Source organism: Lynx rufus, unplaced genomic scaffold (genome assembly GCF_022079265.1).
Source record: "Lynx rufus isolate CCGP_SWC_20201006 ecotype Redwood Valley unplaced genomic scaffold, mLynRuf1.p SCAF_1, whole genome shotgun sequence".
Taxonomy (NCBI): Eukaryota; Metazoa; Chordata; class Mammalia; order Carnivora; family Felidae; genus Lynx; species Lynx rufus.
In genome coordinates, this window is record NW_025814823.1 from 196,728,603 (window position 1) to 196,749,803 (window position 21,201).

The 21,201-nt window shown below is 55.0% G+C and overlaps 1 protein-coding gene across 1 annotated transcript; it reads right to left on the reverse strand.

Moving 5' to 3' along the window:
* Window positions 1–3,781: 3,781 nt before the first annotated feature.
* On the reverse strand, window positions 3,782–19,329 carry CDX1 (caudal type homeobox 1). The gene is made up of 3 exons (XM_047073675.1): window positions 18,885–19,329; window positions 4,502–4,647; window positions 3,782–3,982 (listed from the first exon to the last, which is right to left on the reverse strand). The coding sequence occupies exons 1-3, from the start codon at window positions 19,327–19,329 to the stop codon at window positions 3,782–3,784; spliced, it is 792 nt and encodes a 263-aa protein (XP_046929631.1).
* Window positions 19,330–21,201: the final 1,872 nt, after the last annotated feature.

Genomic DNA, 21,201 nt, shown 5'->3' on the forward strand with positions numbered 1-21,201 from the left:
CATTTCTCCTGGTCTCACATCAAACCAGAAGTCTAATGGAGATGTGTGCTGATTTAAGGAAAGTGTTAGATGAAAATGTACTTCCTTTTATTATATACGGAGATATTTTTAAATGCATATAAATAAACATTTTTAATTTGCTGAAACGTTCAGACTGTATCACTGTAGAGCATGTGTTTTGTTACACCAGCGAGTGGCGACTGTAAAAAATGAGGAACCAGGCTGCTGGTCCATCTGGTATGATTCAGAGAAAGTGGCTCTGGTGCGGCCGTGCTGGGACAGGATTGCCCTCCAAAGCCGCCCTCTCCTAGGCCTGCTGTGCTCCCAGGTTCTGCATCCCATTGGCGGGGCACCTCATCCACCAGGAGCCACGCTGGTTTCCTCGGACAGATCCCCATCACAATCCGTTACACGTGCGTGTGCACACACATACCCTGGGGGGCGGGAGACCCTTTCTATTCCTAGAGCTGGGCTGAGTCCTCCCCTAGAGTGGAGCTGTGGCCCTCTCTGCTCTGCCCACACTGATCTCTTGGCAGTCGATAGGATAGCTCTACAGACTGAGGTTCTCAGCGGGGCATTAGGGGTCTGCAGATGAAATTGCATGCAAAACATAGTGCTGATGGGCACGCGTCTGATTTGCTGGAGACCATGACCAGGCCATGGGCCTTTGAGGGGCAGGCCAAGCCATATCTGATGTTTGTCTGGAGCCCCAGTCTCCAGCCACCGGCGCCTGCCCCCCAGGGGGAATGGGGACATAAAATTGCTATATACAAAACAGAAGTAACAGCAGCTCCTCACGAGAGGAAAGCTAGAATACCTCTTAGCACTGGGCTGGCTTCTGGGTCCGACAGGACAAGAGGGGTCCCTTTCTTTTTTTAAAAATTTTTTTTAACGTTTATTTATTTTTGAGACAGAGAGAGACAGAGCATGAGCGGGGGAGGGTCAGAGAGAGGGAGACACAGAATCTGAAACAGGCTCCAGGCTCTGAGCTGTCAGCACAGAGCCCGATGCGGGGCTCGAACTCATGGACTGTGAGATCGAGACCTGAGCCGAAGTCGGACGCTTAACCGACTGAGCCACCCAGGCGCCCCAGGAGGGGTCCCTTTCTTGAGCCACAACACCCCAGGCTTTGGGGGGACCCTCTGAGTGATAGGGAACTCATTGCCTCACAAGGCAGCCCATGACACTGCTTGAAAGTCCCTTTAGATAAAGGTTTCCTCTTTTCTGGAGGTTGACAGGTGATCAACCTCACTTGTGGGCCCAACCTAGCCCCCTGACCTTCCACGTGGGCCCCACCTGCCGCTCACCCAGCCTGCCAGGCCCGGCCACCGCCCTCCCGCCAGACAGAGGTTTTCCTGTGGCTGGGGACAGGCTTGCCCTGCTTCAGATCTTCCACACCACCATCTGTCCTCAGCCTTGGGGTGGTGGGGACATTAGGTGGGCCCGCCAGCATCTCACAGTAGGACACAACAGCCCCGTAAGCAGGTGGCTAAAAGACAGCACCTACCCTGTGCTAAATTCTGGATAGGTCAAAGTATTTCATTTCCATTTGCCAAACGAGGAGGCTGAGGCTCAGAGAAGCTAAGTAAGTTGTCTGAAGTCTCAGAGCTTGGAGGTAGTCAAGCCGGAGGCCAGGCCATGTGACAAAACGTGCCGTGAACACCGAGTTACAGCTGAAGCATGGCCCTCCAGCTCACAGCACCCCACACTCCAGAGTGTGTGGTGCTCCCTGGGGTGCTAGCAGGGGCTGGTAGGGGGCTCCTGGGTAGCAAAGCATGGAGAACGCTGGATTAAAGAAAAGTCAAGGGGTTTCTTTGCTGCAGGACATATCAGAGCCTTTGATGTGTTTACGTACCACTCTCGCCCCCAGAAGGGTTGAGTCTGCGGGACTTGCCAAACTTACTTGACCTGAGCCACTTCTTAAATGAGGCCCAGAGAGGAGATGCAGTTACCCCAGGGTCACACAGCAAATATTTGTGAAGGTCAGAATCCGCACGCTGCCAACCACACCTGCCACCAACCTTCCTCCTCTGCTCTTGGAAGCATAGTCCTTTCCCTGGTACCGCCTTGTTCCCAGGCCTTAGATGCCCACCATCTTCGGGGAAGCTGTGCTGTCTCCCAGGCCACCAGCAGGAGGAGGGGGAAGTGCCTGCTGCTCCCAGGGGCTTGTGTGGGGACTGGATCCACCTTGTGCATTGCTGTCACATGCCCCAGGAGCAAAGGGCAGGCAGGCAGGCTGCACACACTTTTTATGGCTGGGCCACATCCCAGAACGGTAAACAGGGGCAGGCAGCTGGCACCAGAGGCTTCTCAGGAGCGAAGGCCCCAGACTTCTGCCCGCCCCTGGAAGGGAGTTGAGAACAGTAGCTTGTCTCAGGAGTTAAAAAAAATTATATTTTAAGTTCACATTGTTAGTACTCTTTTTTATGAGTATGTTGGTCTTTTTTTGGTCTGACAGCACCTACTTGACCTTTAGGCCTCAATCCAAACATCACCTCCTCCAGGAAGCCTCCCAGACCTTCTGCTACAAGCTGGGAGCCCACTCTGGGCTCCCCGGATGCTCTGTTCCTTTGATGCCCAGGGCATAGCTCCGACTGGGAACTTTTATGGGCCAAGGAACTTTTGTGGGCTCAGCCAGGCCTGGCACATGGGGGTTCCCAATGAATATCATCTGTTGAAAGAAAAATGTGAGCTGAAAATACTTGAGTAATAAAAAAAAACAAAACTGATATATTGGGTCTGATGATTCTGCTTAGAAAATGCACTTAAAATTTTACATAGTCTCATGGACTTACTCTAACAATGTCCTCTTTTGATCTTTCAAACACATTTTAAAGGTGACCTTGTTACAGGCCTACAGAGACTGGAGGGGACCGCGCAATTGTTAGGGGAGGGTGAGGACAGTTTATGCTTCTTCAGCATCTTCCCTTAATGCTGTGTACAATGATTTTTATACTTCTTTTTAAAGAGAAAAAAAAATTTATTCTTGAAGCTGCATCCAAGAGATTCCACTCTATGTACAACGCTTGCCCAACTGTGAGCTCCGCTTGGTCCAGAGGAAGTCCCCCGGGGACTCCCTGGGGCCTGGGCCCTAAGGGACACCCTAGTGGGGTGACAGAAACTAGGCAGGTGGACGCTGCCCCTCTGGGCCCCCCTGGCTCCCCCCATCTGGAGGCCCCACTGAGAATGCTCGTGGGGGGATATGGCTCTGCGGTCCAGAGGGGTCGGTCATCAGAGCCTCTCGCTCTGGTTCCGTCTTGTGGGCTTTGCGTTTTGCATCCAGCCTGGACGGGGGTCAGGGCAATTTGCGGTGGGGGGCAGCCGGAGGGGAGGCTGCAGGAAGAGGCAGGTGTGAGCTGACCGCATCCCTCCCCCTCGGTTCCGGGCTGCAAGCTTTCCATCTTCTCTTAGCTCTGCCCCCTTTCTCCAGAGTCAGTGTACTCCCTCCAGAGGCCTCCCACCCTTGAACCTATGGAAGGGGAGGTGGGACCTAGGGACTTATGGCCCCTCACCTAGCCCTCTGGGGATTGAGACCTCCTATCCTGGGTTCTTTTACCCCCCTGAGGCCTAGAACACAGGAGCTGGAAAGGTCCTTCTCCCACAGGCTCACTGCACAGATGGGCCAAGGGGATGCAAGGGCTGGGTGGGCAACTTGTCCAAGGTTACCTAGAAGGTCAGTGGCAGGGCTGGGACTCAGACGGAGCCTCCTAGGCCTTAACGGGAGCCACATGCCCAGCGTCGGAGTCCCCAGACCCCCAGCCCGCGGGGCGGGGGCAGGGGGCTATGGCAGATACTCCTCCTTAACAGGCATTGGGGAGGAGGCACCCAAGAGGCTGGCAGAGCTGGGGCCCAGGCCCCCCAGGGACGGCCCAGCTGCGGTGGGGGCCACTTCGTGGGCTGGCGGTGGGGGCTGCTGCTGCTGCTGCTTCTTTTTGTTCACTTTGCGCTCCTTTGCCCGCCGGTTTTGGAACCAGATCTTCACCTGTGGTATCAGAGAGCAGAGATGGGCTAGGCTGGGGGGGGGCAGGGGGGGAGACCAAAAGGCAGAGCGAGAGGAAGAGGGAGGATAGCTGGGCTCTTATTCCTCCACAGGGGGCTTCGGGCCTCCCTCCTGCACCACCACCCGGACTATTCATGGACGCTGAATACATCCTCCCCGTCTACAACCTGCAACCCTAAAGACAACTTTCTCTGTAACCTCCTCTGTCCCCATTTTCTAAGGCCATGCTCTAACCCCCCCTCCTCCAGGAAGACTTCCTTGGGCTCCCTGGGACTTAAACAAGAATCATCATAGCCTGCTGTAGCCTATAGCTAAGCAGATCCCCTATCCCCCCCGTTGGGGGTCAGGGATAGTGGGGTTTGGGTTTCTGCTATGCCGTGTGACTATGGCCAGAGACTCAACCTCTCTGTTCTCCCTTGACTGAGTCCGTAATCTGCCTGACAGCCTGGAGGCCAGACTCCCAGTACTGCTCCCGTGGTTAAGGTGGGGGTACCCACACACCTGCCGTTCAGTGAGCCCCAGATTGGCAGCCAGCTCTGACTTCCGCCGGATGGTGATGTAACGGCTATAGTGGAACTCCTTTTCCAGCTCCAGGCGCTGGTGGTCGGTGTAGACCACGCGGTACTTGTCCTTGGTCCGGGTCTTACCTGAGAAGCAGAGGGGCCAGGAGACGTGGTGAGTGGGGGGGTGGGGCCTGTAAAAGGCCCAGGCAGGGCCCTGTGAAGGGAGAAATCCAGGCCCCCAAGGGAGAACCCTGAGGTGGGGAGGGACACACACCGAGGGCTGGGGTAACAATTACTCCCCCAGCGTCAGGCTTGGAGACCCCCAACCTGAGAGGCAGGCACTGCTCTCATGCCCATTTGGGGAGGCACTGAGGCTCAGAGAAGAGAAGCAACTCACTCAGGGTTACACAGCAAGCTGCTGGTGGAGCTGGGGTTTCAGTCCAGCTCCTCTGACCCTACTGTGATCGCCAGCTCCACCAGCTCTAACCCAGCAGTTTCCAGATGCCGCTGTGCAATGGACACTTGGGGAGCTTGCGGAAAACACAGCTTCCCGGCCATCCCTGACCCTGTGAACTGGAAAGCCTGGCGATAGAGTCTGCATTTTTAGCAAGCCCCCCTGGTGGTTCTGATTCAGGATCCTGAGACCACAGGCACTCACACCGGCGACACGGAGGGTCACCTGGCAGGCCAGGCCAGATGGAGACTAATGACAAGTCAGCTGCCCCTCTTTCCAGTGCATGAGAAGAGAGTGGGGAAGAGCGACCACGGGTAGAGGCAGAAGCTTGCCGCACCGTCCTGGGGTGGGCGCTCCTCAATTTCCGTCAGACCCCTGGCGGCTGCTGGCCCCGAGACCAAACAGAAAGCACTGAGACAGCTGGTGGCCCTGAGGACCTGTCAGGTACCTCAAAAGGCCCTGGCCCTAGACACCAAGCCCCAAGCTGGGGTTGGTCTGCCCAGAGCCATCCACCCTGCCGCTTCTTCTGCGGGCACAGAGCAGTGACTCAGGCTCAGGCTACAAATATTTACTGAGCTCCTGCTGTGGGCCAACCACTGGGGTATACCAGTAAGCAAAACTAAAAAAAAAAAAAAAAAAAAAAAAAAAAAATCCCTTCTCACAGTGAAATTAGGTTCTAGTGGAGGGAGCTAGACCAAAATAATTTGATATGTTAATACTACGTATATGATATGTTAATTGATAGGTATTCCAGAGAAAAAGAAGGCAGGAAGAGAGGACTGGGAATTTGGGGAGGAGAGAGTATGTGATTTTAAATAGAGTAGTCCATGAAGGTCTTACTGACAAGGGGAATTTAAGCAAAGATCTAAAGGAGGCGAGGGAAATAGCCATGCAGGTGTCTGGGGAAGAGGGTTCCAGGTGCAGGGAACAGCAAGTGCAAAGGCCCCGTGGTGGGCGCATGCCTGACATCTGACATGTGTGAGGAACAGTGAGGAGGCTGGCATAGCCAGAGTGCAGTGAGCCAGGACAGAGGGGCAGGCTATCCAGAACCTTACAGGCCATGAAAGGGACTCTGGGTTTTACTCTGTCTGGGATGGGAGCCATTGCAGGGTTCTGAGCCCAGGAGACAGGAAGTCTGATGTAGGTTTCAATATGACTTTGGCTGCTGCATGGAGGACAGATTGGCAAGAGGATGGGGGAAGCACAGATAGTCCCGCAGTAACCCAGGAGAGAGAAGGATGTGGCTTGGCTTCTCTACAGGGCTCAGTCTGGGGCCAAGAGCTGGACTTGAGGACCGACTGGGGTTAATGTCAGGGCTCTCTTTGGGGCTGGGATCAGAGGTCTGTCTGGAGAGAATATTAAGAGTCATGCTTGGCCTGGGCTGGTGCGGGGGCCTGACTAAACACCAGCTTCCTTCGTAAGAAGCTGAGAACTTGGCTATAAATAGGAGGCACACGCAAGCACTTTCAGGCCCACACGTGTGTCCCACCAGGGTATGGCGGGTCTTGGAATCACCATTGACCCTGCTCCATCTTACCCAGTTACCCCCACACAGCCTGGCCTTTACCCCCCCGGGGTCACAGCTCTGGCTTTGCCTGTCCCTCAGCATCCCTGTGCTAACCACCCACCCCTCTTCCAGCTCCCACCCCACTACTAAGCCCACGCAGCTTGGCAGGACGGCCACCGGGCTCCCCAAGAGCCAAACGGTTTTGCGGAAAATGGGAGACAGCAGATGTTTCTGGGCTTTTTTCCTTGGGTTTCCTGCCAGAGCGGCAGAACCACACTGGACGCTTCCACATCCACTGACCTCAGCCCACCGCCTGATGTAGCACGGGACAACTTCGGCCCTCGGCCAGGTCTGGCCCAGGAAAGGGACAAGGGAGTGGCTGCCGAGGCCTTGGCTCCAGATGGGCCCTTCCTTGGCCTAGAAAATTCAACGCCAACTCAAAAACAGTTCTGCCTAATGCCACCACCCCCAGAGCCCAACAGAGCTCTGCATCTTCGCTGGGCTAACGCCAGAAAAGGGCTCGGTTTAGTCTCCTCCCATTTTACGGATGAAGAGACTGAGGGTTCCAGCAGGTTACACAACTGCTGGAGGTCCAAATAATAGAGACCTCGTGAGTCCTTCTAGTTCAACCTCCCTGGACAGTCGGGGGTCACTGAAGCCCCCTGCAAGTGTGGACTTGCCCAAGGCCATGTCATCTGGTCTAGAGTCCCACTCCTTGCTCCTGGCACAACTCCCCACCCCGTCAGGCTTAGGGTCCACAGAGCCCCCCAAGAGGCCCCCTAATCCTGGGCAAGAGACGCTCAAAGAGCAGACCACTGCTATACTTGTACTTCTGGGAAGGGAGGGGCCAGATCATGGTGAGGGCAGGCCCCCGAGAGCCCTGGGCTGGGGCTGGATGGTCCACAGGCTGGGTGGGCCCTTGAAAATTCCCAGAACACTCACAGCCTGAAGTGGGGCTGTAAGGCTCCCTTCCCACTCAAACAGCCTGAGATTACAAGCAGCGCTTACAAAGACACCCTTTTCCTCAGGCACCCAGGGCTCCTTCCCATTTTTTCTGATGAGCAAGTGGGGATCCATCACACCCAGTTTCGTAATGGGGGAGAAACTGGGGCTCAGAAGGGGGGCATCTTTGCCGAGGGCCATCCTGCCCGGTAGTGGTATAAACCCTGGGCTCTGGCCACCCAAACCGTAGCTTGACTCATCCCAGATTTGAGGAGGGGGGTACCAGATAGGAGATAGGGCTCTAGCCGCGTAATTATCTCTTGCTGTTCCTGCCAGGGCGGACCCAGCCCCCAGACCCTGTCGCCTCCTGTCTGGGCCCAGGAGATGGGGCTGGTAGGCTCAGGAACCACTGGCCAACCTCTATCTGGTGAAGCTCTCAAAGCACACCATTTTACTGCTAAGAAAATGGCTCTGCCGAAGAACAAAACATTTGGTATCACACTGTGGTCCGGGAACCAACAGATCCCATATGCTGTCCACGGAGTAATAACTGGAACATGCTCCTTGGAGCCCAACTTGGTACTATCTAGCCTCATTTAACACGCACCCCTCACGCCATTAATCCCAATTCCTGGAATTGATCTCACAGAAAAAGTGCCCAAAGCTATGGCTGTTTTGAAAGGCACAGGACTGAAAACCGCACATGTCTACACGTAGGGAACTTGCTAAATAAGAGACGGCACGTCCACGAAGAGGAACACTATACTGGGGTGTCTGGCTGGCTCAGGTGGCTGAGCGTCTGACTTCGGCTCAGGTCGTGATCTCGCGGTCCGTGAGTTCGAGCCCCGCGTCGGGCTCTGTGCTGACAGCTCAGAGCCTGGAGCCTGCTTCGAGTTCTGTGTTTCCCTCTCTCTCTGCTCCTCCCCTGCTCATGCTCTGTCTCTCTCTGTCTCTCAAAAATAAATAAAATGGTAAAAAAAAAAAAAAAGAAAGAAACTATAAAGGTCCCTACATACTAATATGGAGTGATTTCTAAGATATGTTGAGGAAAAAAAAGACAAAATATCGTGAATGGCATATTACTGTTTTTTTTTTGTATAAAAGTGGGGAGACACACACACATACATACACACTCACACATGTATGTGTACCCATAGAATTCTTTCTAAAAGAATATACAAGCCAATAACAGGGGCTGCCTCTGGAGAAGGAGCTAGAAGCTGTGGGGCCTCAGGAAGGTGAGAATGTAAGTCTTTGAGAGGATTCTCTTTTCCTTTCTTTTCTTTCCTTCTTTTCTTTCTTTCCTTCTTCTTTTTCTTTCTTCTTTCTTGTTCCTTTCTTTCTTCTCCTCCTTCTCTTCTTTCTTTTTTCTCTTTCTTTCTCTTTCTTTCCCTCCATCCCTTCCTTCCTTCTTTTTCATTTTCTTTCTTTCTTTCTTTCCTTTCTTTCCTTCCTGTCTCTCCTTTATTTCCTTCCTTCCTCTCTCTCTTATGTTTATTTTTGAGAAAGGGAGAGAGAGAGAGAGAGGGAGAGAAAGAAAACGAGTGGGGGAGGGGCAGAGAGAGAGAGAGGGAAACAGAATCTGAAACAGGTTCCAGGCTCTGAGCTGTCAGCACAGAGCCCGGAATGGGGCCTGAACCCACGAACCACAAGACCATGACCTGAGCCGAAGTTGGACGCTTAGCTGACTGAGCCACCCAGGCTCCCCTCATTTGTTATTTTCCTTCCTCCCTCCCTTCCTTCCTTCTTTCCTTCTTTCCTTCCTTCCTTCCTTCCTTCCTTCCCTCCTTCCTTTCTCTTTTCTCTTTCTCTCTCTCTCTTTTTTTTTTTTACCATGTGCGATATGAATTTGTATTTTTAATGACAGTCAGGAGCCCTGGGCTCCAGTCCCAGCTCTAGGCCAGAACTCTTGACTGCCCCAAGCCACCCTCCCTTCCCCCTCCTATGAGCACCTGTGCCATCCAGGAGCCTAGGAGGGAGGGGGCAGGGAGGTGTGTGAGAGCAGCAGGCAGGGAGAGGGCCCTGGGATGAATGATTTACAGGCCCCTGGGATGCTGGGGCTGAGAGGGAAGTCCGGGCTCCTGCAACAGGTGTCTGACGGAGGCCAGCCGCTCCCAGCCACCTAATGAATAACCCTCCGGGCCAGATGCCAGTGCGAGTGGGTGGGAGGGGGGGTGGGGAGCCCCCTCCAGCTCTTCAGTGGTGAGCACACCAGGGAAGATCCTTGGATAACTCACCCAAATGAGAGGCTTTCTCTTTGCTCAGGCTTTGGGACACGAGGAATGGCCCATCCGTGTGCACTGGGCGGCTGTGGAGGTAGCAGAGTCCCCATCTCCGAAAGCATGCACACTGGAGGTCCTGGGAAGCTCTTTAAAAGCACAGATTCTAGGCCAGAAATTCAGATTCAGTGGGGCTAAAATGGGACTCAGGGATTTGATGTGTGACCAGCTCTCAGGTGCCCCAGGCATGAGGTGGTCTGAGCAAGCAGACCTCTGGGATTGTGCAGTACAGCTTCTCACTGGCTGGGTGATCTAGGACCAGTCACCTCAGCTTTCTGAGCATCATGTTCTGTATCTATACAATGCAGGCAACTAACATTCTAATAATGGCCAACATGTCCACATGTGAGGTGCTCGCACACATCTCTCAACAATTTATGAAACCGGGCTACTGTTATCCCTACGTACAGATAAGCAAACTGGGGCCCAGAGAGGTCCACACATCTGGCAGGTGGGATTTCAACCCAGGTCTGTCGAGCCTCAGAAAGAGCACTAGAACCTCTCACACAGGGTGAGGTCTCCCATAATTATCTCCAACCACCGGGGGGCACAGCGGATCACTTGACATAAACGGAGGACGCCTAGCGCAGTACCTGGCACTTAGTAGGTGCGCAAGGATGGGCAGACCGTGCTGATTTCCAACAGCGGCACGATAAGCCATGTGGCAGAAAGGCTGGGAAATGGATCTGGGCAATGGGGGATGTGCTGGATGAGACTGTTTATTTATAAGGTCCTCTCCAACTTGGAAACATGAGGCTCCCAATGTTTGTTGATTCTCTGGTTGTGTTTGTTATTTTTGCCGAAAGAATTCTGAGACCGATTTCCCTGTCTGAGAGCCTAGATACCGGGCCTGCCCAGCTGGAGGATAGGGGACAGGAGCCACAGCGGCCTGCGGTGGGGCCTTCCCACCCAGCCTGGGCCAGGCGAGGACAGAGTTCAGCCTCTGTCCCCAGGGCGGGGTGGGTGGCTCCAGGAAAATCGAATGGCCCCCGGGTCAGCACTTCCTTTGCCCTCTTCCTGCTAGGTTTGTGGCCCTGGGGAAGCCACTGCCAGTTCTGGCCCTCAGGGCCTGGAACACCGACCCAGCCTCAACCCTCCATGCCCCCTCCCTGTGTGGTCCAGCCCCATCCTGACTGTGCATCACAATCCCCCCCAACACACAAACACACACGCAGTATGCACACATGTACGCAGGTAGGCCTGTTAAAAATACTCCGGCCCCGATCCACGGCATCCTGCTCTCCCTGCCGTCTCTGGCAGCCCACGGACGCTATTCTGCACCACTAGCTGAAGTCAGCGTTTCCTGGCCCCAATTCTGTGCCATCTGTGTGGTCTTGAATAAGTCCCTTCTCCTCTCCAGGCCTCAGTTTCTCCGGTGCATCAGAAGAAGATCAGCGCTGAGGGCCTGTAGATTCTGAAGTTCTCTGCAGCTCTGAGCCCTCCTCTAAGGGCTTGGGCCCAGGCCGAAGGACTCGACAAGTGACTGAACTTCTTCGGGCTTTGGACGGGAAAGCAGTTTGTAAAGGGCAAAGAGCTAAGGGGATGTCAAGGAGAGCTGAGCTATTTGCGGAAGCGGATGCGGGAAGGGTCCCTAGGGAGACAGAGGAATGCGGCCCGATGGGGAGCTGCAGGGCAAGGAACACACTGGCCTGCGAGCGGGGAGATCCGGCCCGGCCGCTGCGTATGGATGTTCGGCTTGGGCTTGATTCTCCATCCCACCAGCAGGGGTGGGACCTCTGCTGTGGCAGCCCTGACCTGGCCGGTTTCATGATGAATGGATGTCCCTTCCTGGGCCCTGAGGGTGTCTACTGCGCCCTGATTGGGTCCTTGTTCCGGCTGTGTGGCCAGGCCCAGGCTGCTCCACCACGGTTCCTCATTTAAGCTCTGGAGCAGGGGTGAGGCTGGCATGGGGGGGGGGAGGGGCGTGGGGAGGTCCTGCAGCTTTAGGCCAGCTTCTCCTCCCCACTGTCGCCCTCCTTCCCAGCCACAGCACTCAGCTGGCACTGCACCCTCTCCTCCCAGGCCACCCTGGCATCGTCCCTTGCCATGTCTTCTCCGTGGAGGCACACGGCCTGGCCTGGCTGTGGGAGGCAGTGAGAAAGACAGAAAAGTTCAGGGTCGGGGAGACCTGTCTGTTCCACCCCAGCCTGGCCACAGGCCAGCGACGTGAGCCCAGGCAAGTCACCGAACCTCTCTGGATCCCAGGAATACACCTGTAAACTGAGGACACGAATTAACTAACTAGTGGCTAGTTAGCAGACTGGACAGAAGAGATACCCAGCACTTCCGCGATCACAGAAAGTTCAACTGGACAGCCCTCCTAGACCAAAACCCTCCCTCGGGCCAGATGCCCACAGCTGTGTCGCATCCTAAGCGGAGTGCGCTTGTCCTATCTGCAAAGCAGCCTGTTCTTACATCCACCACCTACTTGTATTTTCCCTCGGTTTTTCCACGGGGGCGCCAAAAAATAAGGGGGGGGGCCCTTGACCCAGAACAGCCCTTCTACGACTGGCAAACAGCGACTGTGTCCCTCCGCGTCTTCCCCCAGGCCTGAACAGCTTGAGGCCTCTCTGAGCTGTTTCCCGGTGCCCCTTTCAGCCTTGCCCTACCAGGGTCACCCTGGAAGTCAACTTCCTGCCCGACTGTCTGCAGGCCTGGGTCCTGAGGTCACACATTCTGGGTGCGATGCAGGGAGGGGCTCTAGGCTCCAGCTCTTTCCTGGATCACGGGGTGACCTTTGCAAGCCCCCTCCCCCCAGCGCCTTGCTCCCCCGGTCCGCTCCGTGAGGGTAGGGACGATGCCGTCTTGCTCCCACAGCCCCACAATGGTGCCTGACACACAGTGAGTACCTGATGAGTCTTTGCTGAATATGCAACAGAAATCTGCTCCTTGGTCTCCTTCATCTCGGTAAATGGCTACCACCCTCCAGATACTCAGGCCAAAAGCCCAAGAGGCACTTCCGGCCCCCACAGCCAACCCATCAGCTGGTCAGCTCAACCTCAGTCCTTCTGTCCAGATCCCCTGCTCCCAGAGCCTTAGTCAAAGCCACTAATCTAATGCAGAAATGTGCAGTTCTGGGGTCAGAAATACCCGCATTTGAGGAAATGCTAAGCACGTGCCGAGTACTTACTAGGTACTAGTTCATGTCGTTATTACTATGGTAGATGATCAGGATTGATTTGTTAAACCATTCCTTCCCCTCTTTCATGGGAGGGGGGCAGATTAAAAACAAACAAACAAAATAATTACAAACTGGGATTAGCATGAAGGAAAGTAAGCATAGAGCTGAGAGCCAGAATAAGTTGCAGGGGTGGGGGGGGCGACCTCCTTTAATTGTTTTGGGGGGGGTCTCCTGGAGGAGGTGACATTTCAATCAAGACCTGAAGGTTGAGGAGGTTTCTATATCAAAGACAAGAGGAATGTGCCAGGAAGAGAGAACAGCATGTGCAAAGGCCCTGTGGCAGAGAATAGCAGAGCAAGGGGCAGACAATGCCAGCTCCAGCTCCCGAGAGCCCCCAGTCTGCCTTCCTGGCCAGAGTCCCCAGTCTGCCTGCCTGAACGAATAAATGAACGAATGGGAGAGGCACATGGTGAGGCTGGAGAGACCAGCAGAGCTCTGAGCCCTGGGGTGAGGGGTTTGAATTTGGTTTCAAGAGCAACGGGAAGTCACGGGAAGGTGTTGAACTTGAAGGGTCAATCTCGGCTTCCACTAATGTCTGCCCCCTCCCTGTGCACCCCTACAAGCTTGAGGGCTGAAGTGTGGCATGGGGAGGGTTCAACAAGTTCACCCACGTTGACTCCAGACGCAAACGTTGTTTCCAAATCCCAGGAGCTCCAGAACAGAAACCGGAGGGCCAGTGCACGAAGATAACTTCCTCCTGACAAGCCAGACCCTACTGCTAACAAAGCTGTTTTAGACCTTCAGAATGATTCCCTGAGCTCTCGGCGGCAATATCTGCCAAAGCGGGGGGGAAAAAAAAAACACCCAACCAAAAAAAGCCTTCTGCCACCTTCTAACTGGGTCATTCCCCTTCCCAGCTACATCTGAGAGACGAGGTGTCAAATCCAGCTTCTGCCTAGAGAACCAGTTTTAAACAGCCTGGCCCCTGCTGTGCCCACCCTCCCCCCATCCGCGTCTTCCAGCTCCTCCCTGACCAGCCTCCTTTCCCCACCCGGGCTAGGACGCACATGGGCAGGGGTCTGGGGCTGCTGAGTGGGTTGCTTTCTTTGGTAGATACTCCCTAGGCCGTGGAGTCTGGGTTTGAAGCCCGTGCTGTTTGCATCCTAGCTATGTGAGCTTGAGCAGGTACCTCACCCTCTCTGAGCCTCATTAACTTTATCTGTAAAATGAGGCTAATAATAGATCCTCGCACCTCTTAAGGTCGTTACGAAGCTTAAGTGAGAAAACCCGTGCAAAGTTCTTGGCACGCTGCCTGGTGCACAAGGGAGGACTCAACCAATGCCATAGTTCTCAGCTTTGCCACGAGCTCCTGCCCCCGGGAAGGCATGGTGAGAAGGACGGGGCTGACTCTGACAGGTCCTTGAGGGAGATGGAAGGGGTAAAGAAGACAGTGGTAAATGCTGTGAAAACAAGGGCCTGACGTAGTGCTTGGAGGGGAGGAAACCAAGGAGGACTTTCTAGAGGAGGTGGCCGTGGCCCCGAAGGCACAGCGTTTGAACTAGTGAAGATGTAGGAAGGAAGGGTGGGTAATTTAGGTTGAGGGACCCGGACTGGAGAAGCAGGGAGTGTGAGGTGTGTGTTTCCGTGCACCTGCTAAGGACAGGCAGAGACAGTCATAGGCACTGATATACTAAGTACCTACTGTGTGCCAAGCAGAGGGGCTGGGCTCAGTGGGCCCCATTGCTTCAAGGTACAATCCTATTATTATCCTAATGTTATAGTGGAAGAAACTGAGGTTCAGAGAGACGATCCAAGTTAACTTGCCTGAGGCTCGGCAGCTTCTAACAGAAATGCAGTCCCAGGCCTGAGGCTCCCAAACGCAGCCGTAAGCCACCCCCAGTAAGCATTTCTGTATCTAGACCAACTAGTGAGAGAGTGTCTTCAACAGCCCTCTCAAGAGGGCTCTGAATGCCACAGAAATGGGGCTGGATTTGAAAGCAATGAAATGACATACAACGAGACGGGCATTCCAAAGGCAGTGGAGAGCCATGGAATGTTCTGGATCAGGCGATGTGCCTTGAAAAGGTACATCTGGTAATGGTTGTGAGGACAGCTGGGGTATCAGAGAGAGGGTGAAGGTGAGAGGCCAGGCTGGTGGCTGTGGCAACGGGCCAACAACAGAGGGGATCTGGATTGTGGTGGGGAGAGGAGGGTTCATCCCCTCGCCGGGCCTCAGTTTCTCTGTCTGAAATCTGAAGGGGCTGGCCCAAGACCTAAACCCTGCTGCAACAGCCTCATCATCCCCGCGAGCATCTCCCTGGCCTGTGTGGGACATCAACCACCCCAAAGGCCACTAACCTGCGAAGTATTGTCGATTCCCAAGGAATAGATGCTGAGCCTTTGACAGAGGGTGATGTATAACCCTCTTAATGACAAAGCTGGTATTTATATACGCCAACAGGGAAGACCACAAAATAGGACCCCTTATAGTCCTGTCTTATCCTGGTCCCAGTCAAGTGACAGCAATCACTCAGAATTGGTTAATATTTTGATTATGGGATGGAGCCCAACAGCCTCTCCCTCCTCTCTCCAGTTCTCACTGTCCCTCAGGGTAAAGCCAAGGTGGTAGTCCCAGTCTCATCTCAGCCACCTCCTCAGCTGAGGCCACAGTACCGTCCCAGGAGGGAGAGGGGGAGCAACCAGGCTTCCATCACAGGCAAGAGCTCGATCAGCTGGACAGTCATGGGCCCATCTCCAGGGCTGGGACCTCAGAAACATGTCAAAGCCCAGATCTCATCTCCCCCCCTCTTCTCTCAGAGCTGTCTTACTGTTCCTCACACTTGTCCTGTTCATCCATTCAACAAAATGTATCGAGCCCCTACTAAATGCCATGCACTGAGATGGCATCTGGAATGTAGTGATGGGCCAAATGGACGTGGCTCTGGACCTCATGGGCGTTTACCTTGGTGGGTGGGGAAACAGACAACACACACACACACACACACACACACACACACACATAAGTGGGTAAACTGATAGCAGGGTTAGTGCTCTGAATGAAACATGGTGAAGATTATCAGTGTGTGTATAGGGGGAGCCTTCCCTGGGAAATCATGGAGGACCTCTCTGAGGAGATGACCATCAAGCTAAGACCTAAAGGCTGAGAAGGAGCTAGGCCTGCCAAGAGTCAGGGCCAAGGAGTTTTCAGGAAGAGGGAACAGCACATGCACAAGACCTGCGGCAGGTCATGGCACATCTGGGAAAGTAAAAGAAGGCTGGAGTGTCTAGAGCTTGGTGGCCAAGGAGAGAGTAAGTAGCCTGGGGCGAGGCTGGGGAGGCAGGCGGGGGCCAGGTGCTGATGCTCTACAGTCTGGTGGACTTCAGGCAGTCTAGATTTTCCAATGGGAAACCATCGGAGAAATTGTAACAGATTCCCCCAACATCTATCCCAGCTCAGCCTCCACTGGCGCGAAACAAGTACATTGTTTGCCGTCCCTGGGCTTCGGTTCCCCAACTGCCTGTTTGGTCTCCCAACTGTCCACTTCAAATGTTCTAGAGTGCTAGAAGCTCAGGTACAGGAGAGAAGGGGCTGGCAAGAGAACCAGGTGGCCAGCAACATTTGTTGGGGGGGGGCGGTGGTGTGCTGGCAGGTACTGACCTTCCCTTTGCCATCCTAGACAGCAACATTACACGGGCAGCACGCCAGAGCCCTGGGGTCTTCATGGCTCAGAAGGAGAAACTGAGGCCACAGTAGGTGGGGGGGGGGGGGCTTGGCCTCTCTCTCAGGATAGGTCTGTAACCCCATTCCAATCCTGCCCCATCTCAGGAACACTGGTCAGATGTCCCTGGGCAGACAGGCAGCAGCTTCTAGCTTCTAGAAAGCTGGCGATCCTGTGTCCTCAGCAGAATAAGTCTAACCTGGCTTCTGGGGCAGCCACTCTCCTTGGGAGCCTGGAAACCTCCCTTGGCCCTCTCTTTCTACTTTCTGGGAGTGAAAGGGGAAAGGTGTTCTGCCTTTGGGCAGACTTACAGCTGGGCCTCCTATCTGCCTGGGGACAACAGTTTTCAAATGACTGGTTGAGACCAGAGGCTGGGGCCGGGTTCCCTCGAAGATCCTATGCCCAGAGAGGAACGGCGATTTGCCTGACGTCACACAGCCTGAAAGTTCCTCCAGGCCTCCCACCTGTCCTCTGACCCCCACTGGCGCACCCTCTCCAGGTCCTTGCTCCTGAGGAACTCCTCCTCCATCTGGACCTCTCCCAGCTGCCACCTCGCCATCCATCTCCAAAGCTGCCTGATCCGGAGGAAGCAACAACTAGAATAGAGAAGCAGGAAAAGCAGGCTTCTTTCTCCAGGGAACGGGCACAAAACCGGGAGTCAGTGGCCCCAGACACCTCCTCTCATTCAATCTAACGCAGGGTTCTCAACCAGGGTCAACGGAGAAATCATTTTGGAGCTTCTAGAATCCCTCGGATTATCTGCTGAATTAGGCAACACTTTTTTTCTAGGGGGAAGATTTGTATTTTCCACCAGATTTTTCTAAAGGGCCCCTTTAAAATCAAACAAAGGTACAAGACCCTTCCCTATCATGTCACAGATGGTAAAACTGAGACCCAGAAAAGATGACTAATTTAAGAGAAGCTATTGTTTAGAGGATTAGAACACAGGCGTGGTGGTCAATCGGCCGGGGTTCAAGTCCCAGCCCCACCATTTACTGGTTATACGTCCTTGCATAAGGGTTTAACCCCTCTAGGTCGTAGATTTTTCATCGTAAAAATGGGGATGATGACAGTACCTTCAATAATGTTGTAAGAATTAAATGGGTTAATGCACGCAAGGTCTTAGGTAGTGCCTGGTCCGTTAGTAAGTGTTCCATAAACGTTAGCTGTTAGTATTTAGCCAAGGTCACACAAATGAGTGGCAGAGCTGGGGCATCCACCCCAGTCCTCTGAGGCCCCTGGAGGCTGATAGGAGCTTCTGTGTCCCTGGGCCTTCCAAGAAGGTGCTACAATTATAGCCAGACCTCCCCAGCATCTGCCCCAGCGAGTGAGGAGTGTGTGTGTAGGGACATGGGGGTGAAGAGAGAGAGGAGGTGGGGAAGTCCCAGGCTCCCTCCCAGCTGGAGGAAGGGGGGAGGGGTCGGACATCAAAGGGTGGGCAGGCCAACTTCCCGCCCCTAAGGCCAGGTGGCCTTTGTCAGGACAGGCCGGACACAGTCGGGACAATGGGGTATCGTGTTCACTTTCCGGCCAACAGGAGTCACTACTGAGCCAAGGGGCAGCCTGTTACATGACAAAGGGGGGACCTATAAAGGAGGTCAGGCCGCCCCTCATTAAAGCTGGCCCTTTGTCCTGCCCCCTCCTCTGCCTTTGAAGAGGGTGGATCAGAGAGGCCTGCCTGGGGGCAGGAGGTTCACTGTCTCAGGAGCCAAACAGTAGCCACCTTCCCAACTGCTCCTGCTTTCCCCTCCCCCAGGGTCAAGAGTTCAGGGAGGGCCCTGGGATGGCTAGGTATGGACCCCCACACCAATTCAACCGAAGAGGGCTCTTTTTCAGTCCAAAGGATATGGCCCGCCACTCTCTCCACTGTACTGATGGGGGCACTGAGACCTGGAAAGGAAAGTGATCCGCCCGTGTTCACACAATCAGTGCACCGCCCCTTCTGGGTATGGTGTGCAGCTTCCTCTTGGGGCTGGGATAGGGGGTGGAAGAAAGGGATGACCACCAGGGCCAGTGTTGCTGAAAGAGCCCTGGCATAAACCTGGGGACCCGCGTTCTAGTTCCAGCCTTGCCAGGCAACCACAAGGCGAGCTTCTTCACTTCTAAGGGTCTCCGTTTCCCTATCCATACAGAAGGACAGGTTGTGCTTCCTAAACTAAGGCTCAGGCAGGCTGGGATTCTGAAGGGGGGAAGCTGAGAGAACAGCATCCCCCCGACCAGAGAGGTCAGGGAGGCCCAAAGGGGGGACCCACGCGGGGCCACGGCAGGGGTGAGACAGGGGGCAACTGGGCCTGGCCCCAGCACCTGCCGGTGCCCAGGGGAAACTTCCAAAGGCTCAGGGCGAAGGAGGGGTCCTTACCGCTGCCACAGCCGCCTCCCGCCGCCACGCTGCGCCGCATCCACTCGTAGGGCGTCCGCCTTTGCGCTCCGGGCGAGGACGGTGCGCCCGGGCCGCCGAGGGGCTGCGCCAGGAGGCTTGGGCCAGGCCCAGGGGGCGCGGGCACCGGGCTAAAGTCCGGAGGGGGCCCGAATGCCAGCGGGGCTGGGCTGGCGGCGGGGGCCGCAGGGCCTGGGCCATAGGCGGCGGCCCAGTCGTCCTTGGGCGCAGAGAAGGGCGCGCTCCAGGCCGCAGAGGGTGCGGGGGCCGGCTCCACGTGAGAGTAGCCGGTGAAGTCGGGGTACTGCGAGGGCCCAGGGGGCGCGGGCGGGGGGCCGTAGGCTTGCGGGCCCAGGCCGAGGCTCGCGGGCCTGGCGGGGCCGGGGTAGACCGGAGAATCCTTGTCCAGCACATAGCCCACGTACATGGTGGCCGCGGGGCCCCGCGCGCATGCTGGGCCCTGGAGCCGCCGCTGCCGGCCGCCCCGACGAGCAGACTGTTCACCTGAACTCGCGGGCCCTGCCGCCGCGCCCGCCCCACCCAGGCCTTTTATAGCTCCGGGCGCCCGCGGCCCCAGCCCGGGCGGGTTTGCATTTCAAAGCGGGGGGGGAGCCTCCGCGCCGCGAATCAAAGGGGGAAACCCGTCGGGGGCGGGGGGTTCAAAAGGAGACAAATTGCTGCCCCAAGCGGGAGGTGGACGGGCCGGGGCCTGGAGGGGGCGGGGGCGCGGAGGACGCGTCCCGGGCGAGCGTCGAGGCATCGCTAGGTGTGGGGCTCCTGCGGGGCCGACGGCCTGGCGGCCCGAACACTTCCTTCTCCCTGGGCCGCGTGGACCGCCCGTGACCCCATCTTACAGGTGGAGAAAAGGGATCCGAGGGGCCGGCGGGGGGACCCCAGGCCAGCGTCACACAGCCACACCGGGCCTGTGGCGCACTCCGCAGTGATCAGCCTGAGGTGAGGGGGCAACCCGACTTCAAACAGGGTTCCCTCTGTAAGGTAGCGGGTCCTTAATGTTGGGGGGGGAGGGGTCACGACCCCTCTGAGCCTCCGAAGCAAGCTGTGGAGGTTTTTCCGGGAAAATGCACATATGCACATACAGGAGTCTGCATACAATCGGGGAGTTTTCCTGAGTTGACTCTCCAGAGAAAGTTCTTAAAGAGGGGCATCTTTAAGAGGACATTCTGGGGAATTTTTCACAATTCTCTCAGCAGGCGCTTCCCTCCCCCGCCCCCTTTATTTTACTAAGAAGTTTCAAACATACACACAAGTGGAATTTGTAATGAGCCACTATATACCCATCACTCAGCTTCAACCATTATCAAGTTTTTGTAACAGTTATTTTATCGACTCCCCTCTTTTTGCCAGAGTATTTTAAAACAAACTTCAAACACCATGTCATTTCACCCCTACATACTTCCGCATGCATCTCTAAAACACATGGACACTTTCTTGCATAATATGCCATTAGACACATCTAACAAAATTAACACAAATTCTTGAGTCTTATCTAACACTCAGTCTGGATGCAAAATTCTCCAGTTGATTTTTTTTTTTTAATTTTTTTTTCAACGTTTTATTTATTTTTGGGACAGAGAGAGACAGAGCATGAACGGGGGAGGGGCAGAGAGAGAGGGAGACACAGAATCGGAAACAGGCTCCAGGCTCTGAGCCATCAGCCCAGAGCCCGACGCGGGGCTCGAACTCACGGACCGCGAGATCGTGACCTGGCTGAAGTCGGACGCTTAACCGACTGCGCCACCCAGGCGCCCCAAGTTGATTTTTTTTAACAGTTGGCCTGTGTGATCAAGGTCTAAAAGCTTTGGTTCACTTATAGCTGGGGCCCATTGGTATTTTAAACGCTTCATGCGTGTCCCTCCCCCTATTAAAGAAAGACTGGTAAACATTTCACAGCTACCCAAGAGGGAGTGTGTAAAACAGCTGAGGAGCCCGGAACGGGCAGCAAGGCTGAGAGATTTGGGGAAGGATTCATGAAGGACAAGGCCCTGGGTCAGGAAGTCTTGGGGAGATGGGTTCCCTTTCCACGGGGGGTGGGGTTCGGTGCCAACGAGCTGCACAGAAGCCCCCGATGGTGTTTGATCCTCCAACATTTCCTGGGGACACCCTACCTGTGCAGAGACGTGTGGCCCCCAAAAGGTGGACAGAATCAGGGTCTTATCAACCTGTCCCTCCCTTGGGTCACTGCATTAGTTTGCCAGGGCAGGTCAGCATCATTTCAAGGCTACATCCAGACAGATGTCAGGATCTGAATATAATTTACAGGGTCCAGTGCAAAATGACA

Excerpts from the sequence above, each read along its gene's own strand:
- CDX1 (XM_047073675.1), bottom strand. The coding sequence starts at position 19,329 with ATGTACGTGGGCTATGTGCTGGACAAGGATTCTCCGGTCTACCCCGGC. Across the intron at positions 4,648-18,884 it reads GGGAGGCGGCTGTGGCAGCG|GTAAGACCCGGACCAAGGAC; the intron begins GTAAGGACCCCT and ends TCTGCTTCTCAG. Across the intron at positions 3,983-4,501 it reads TGGGGCTCACTGAACGGCAG|GTGAAGATCTGGTTCCAAAA; the intron begins GTGTGTGGGTAC and ends CTGATACCACAG.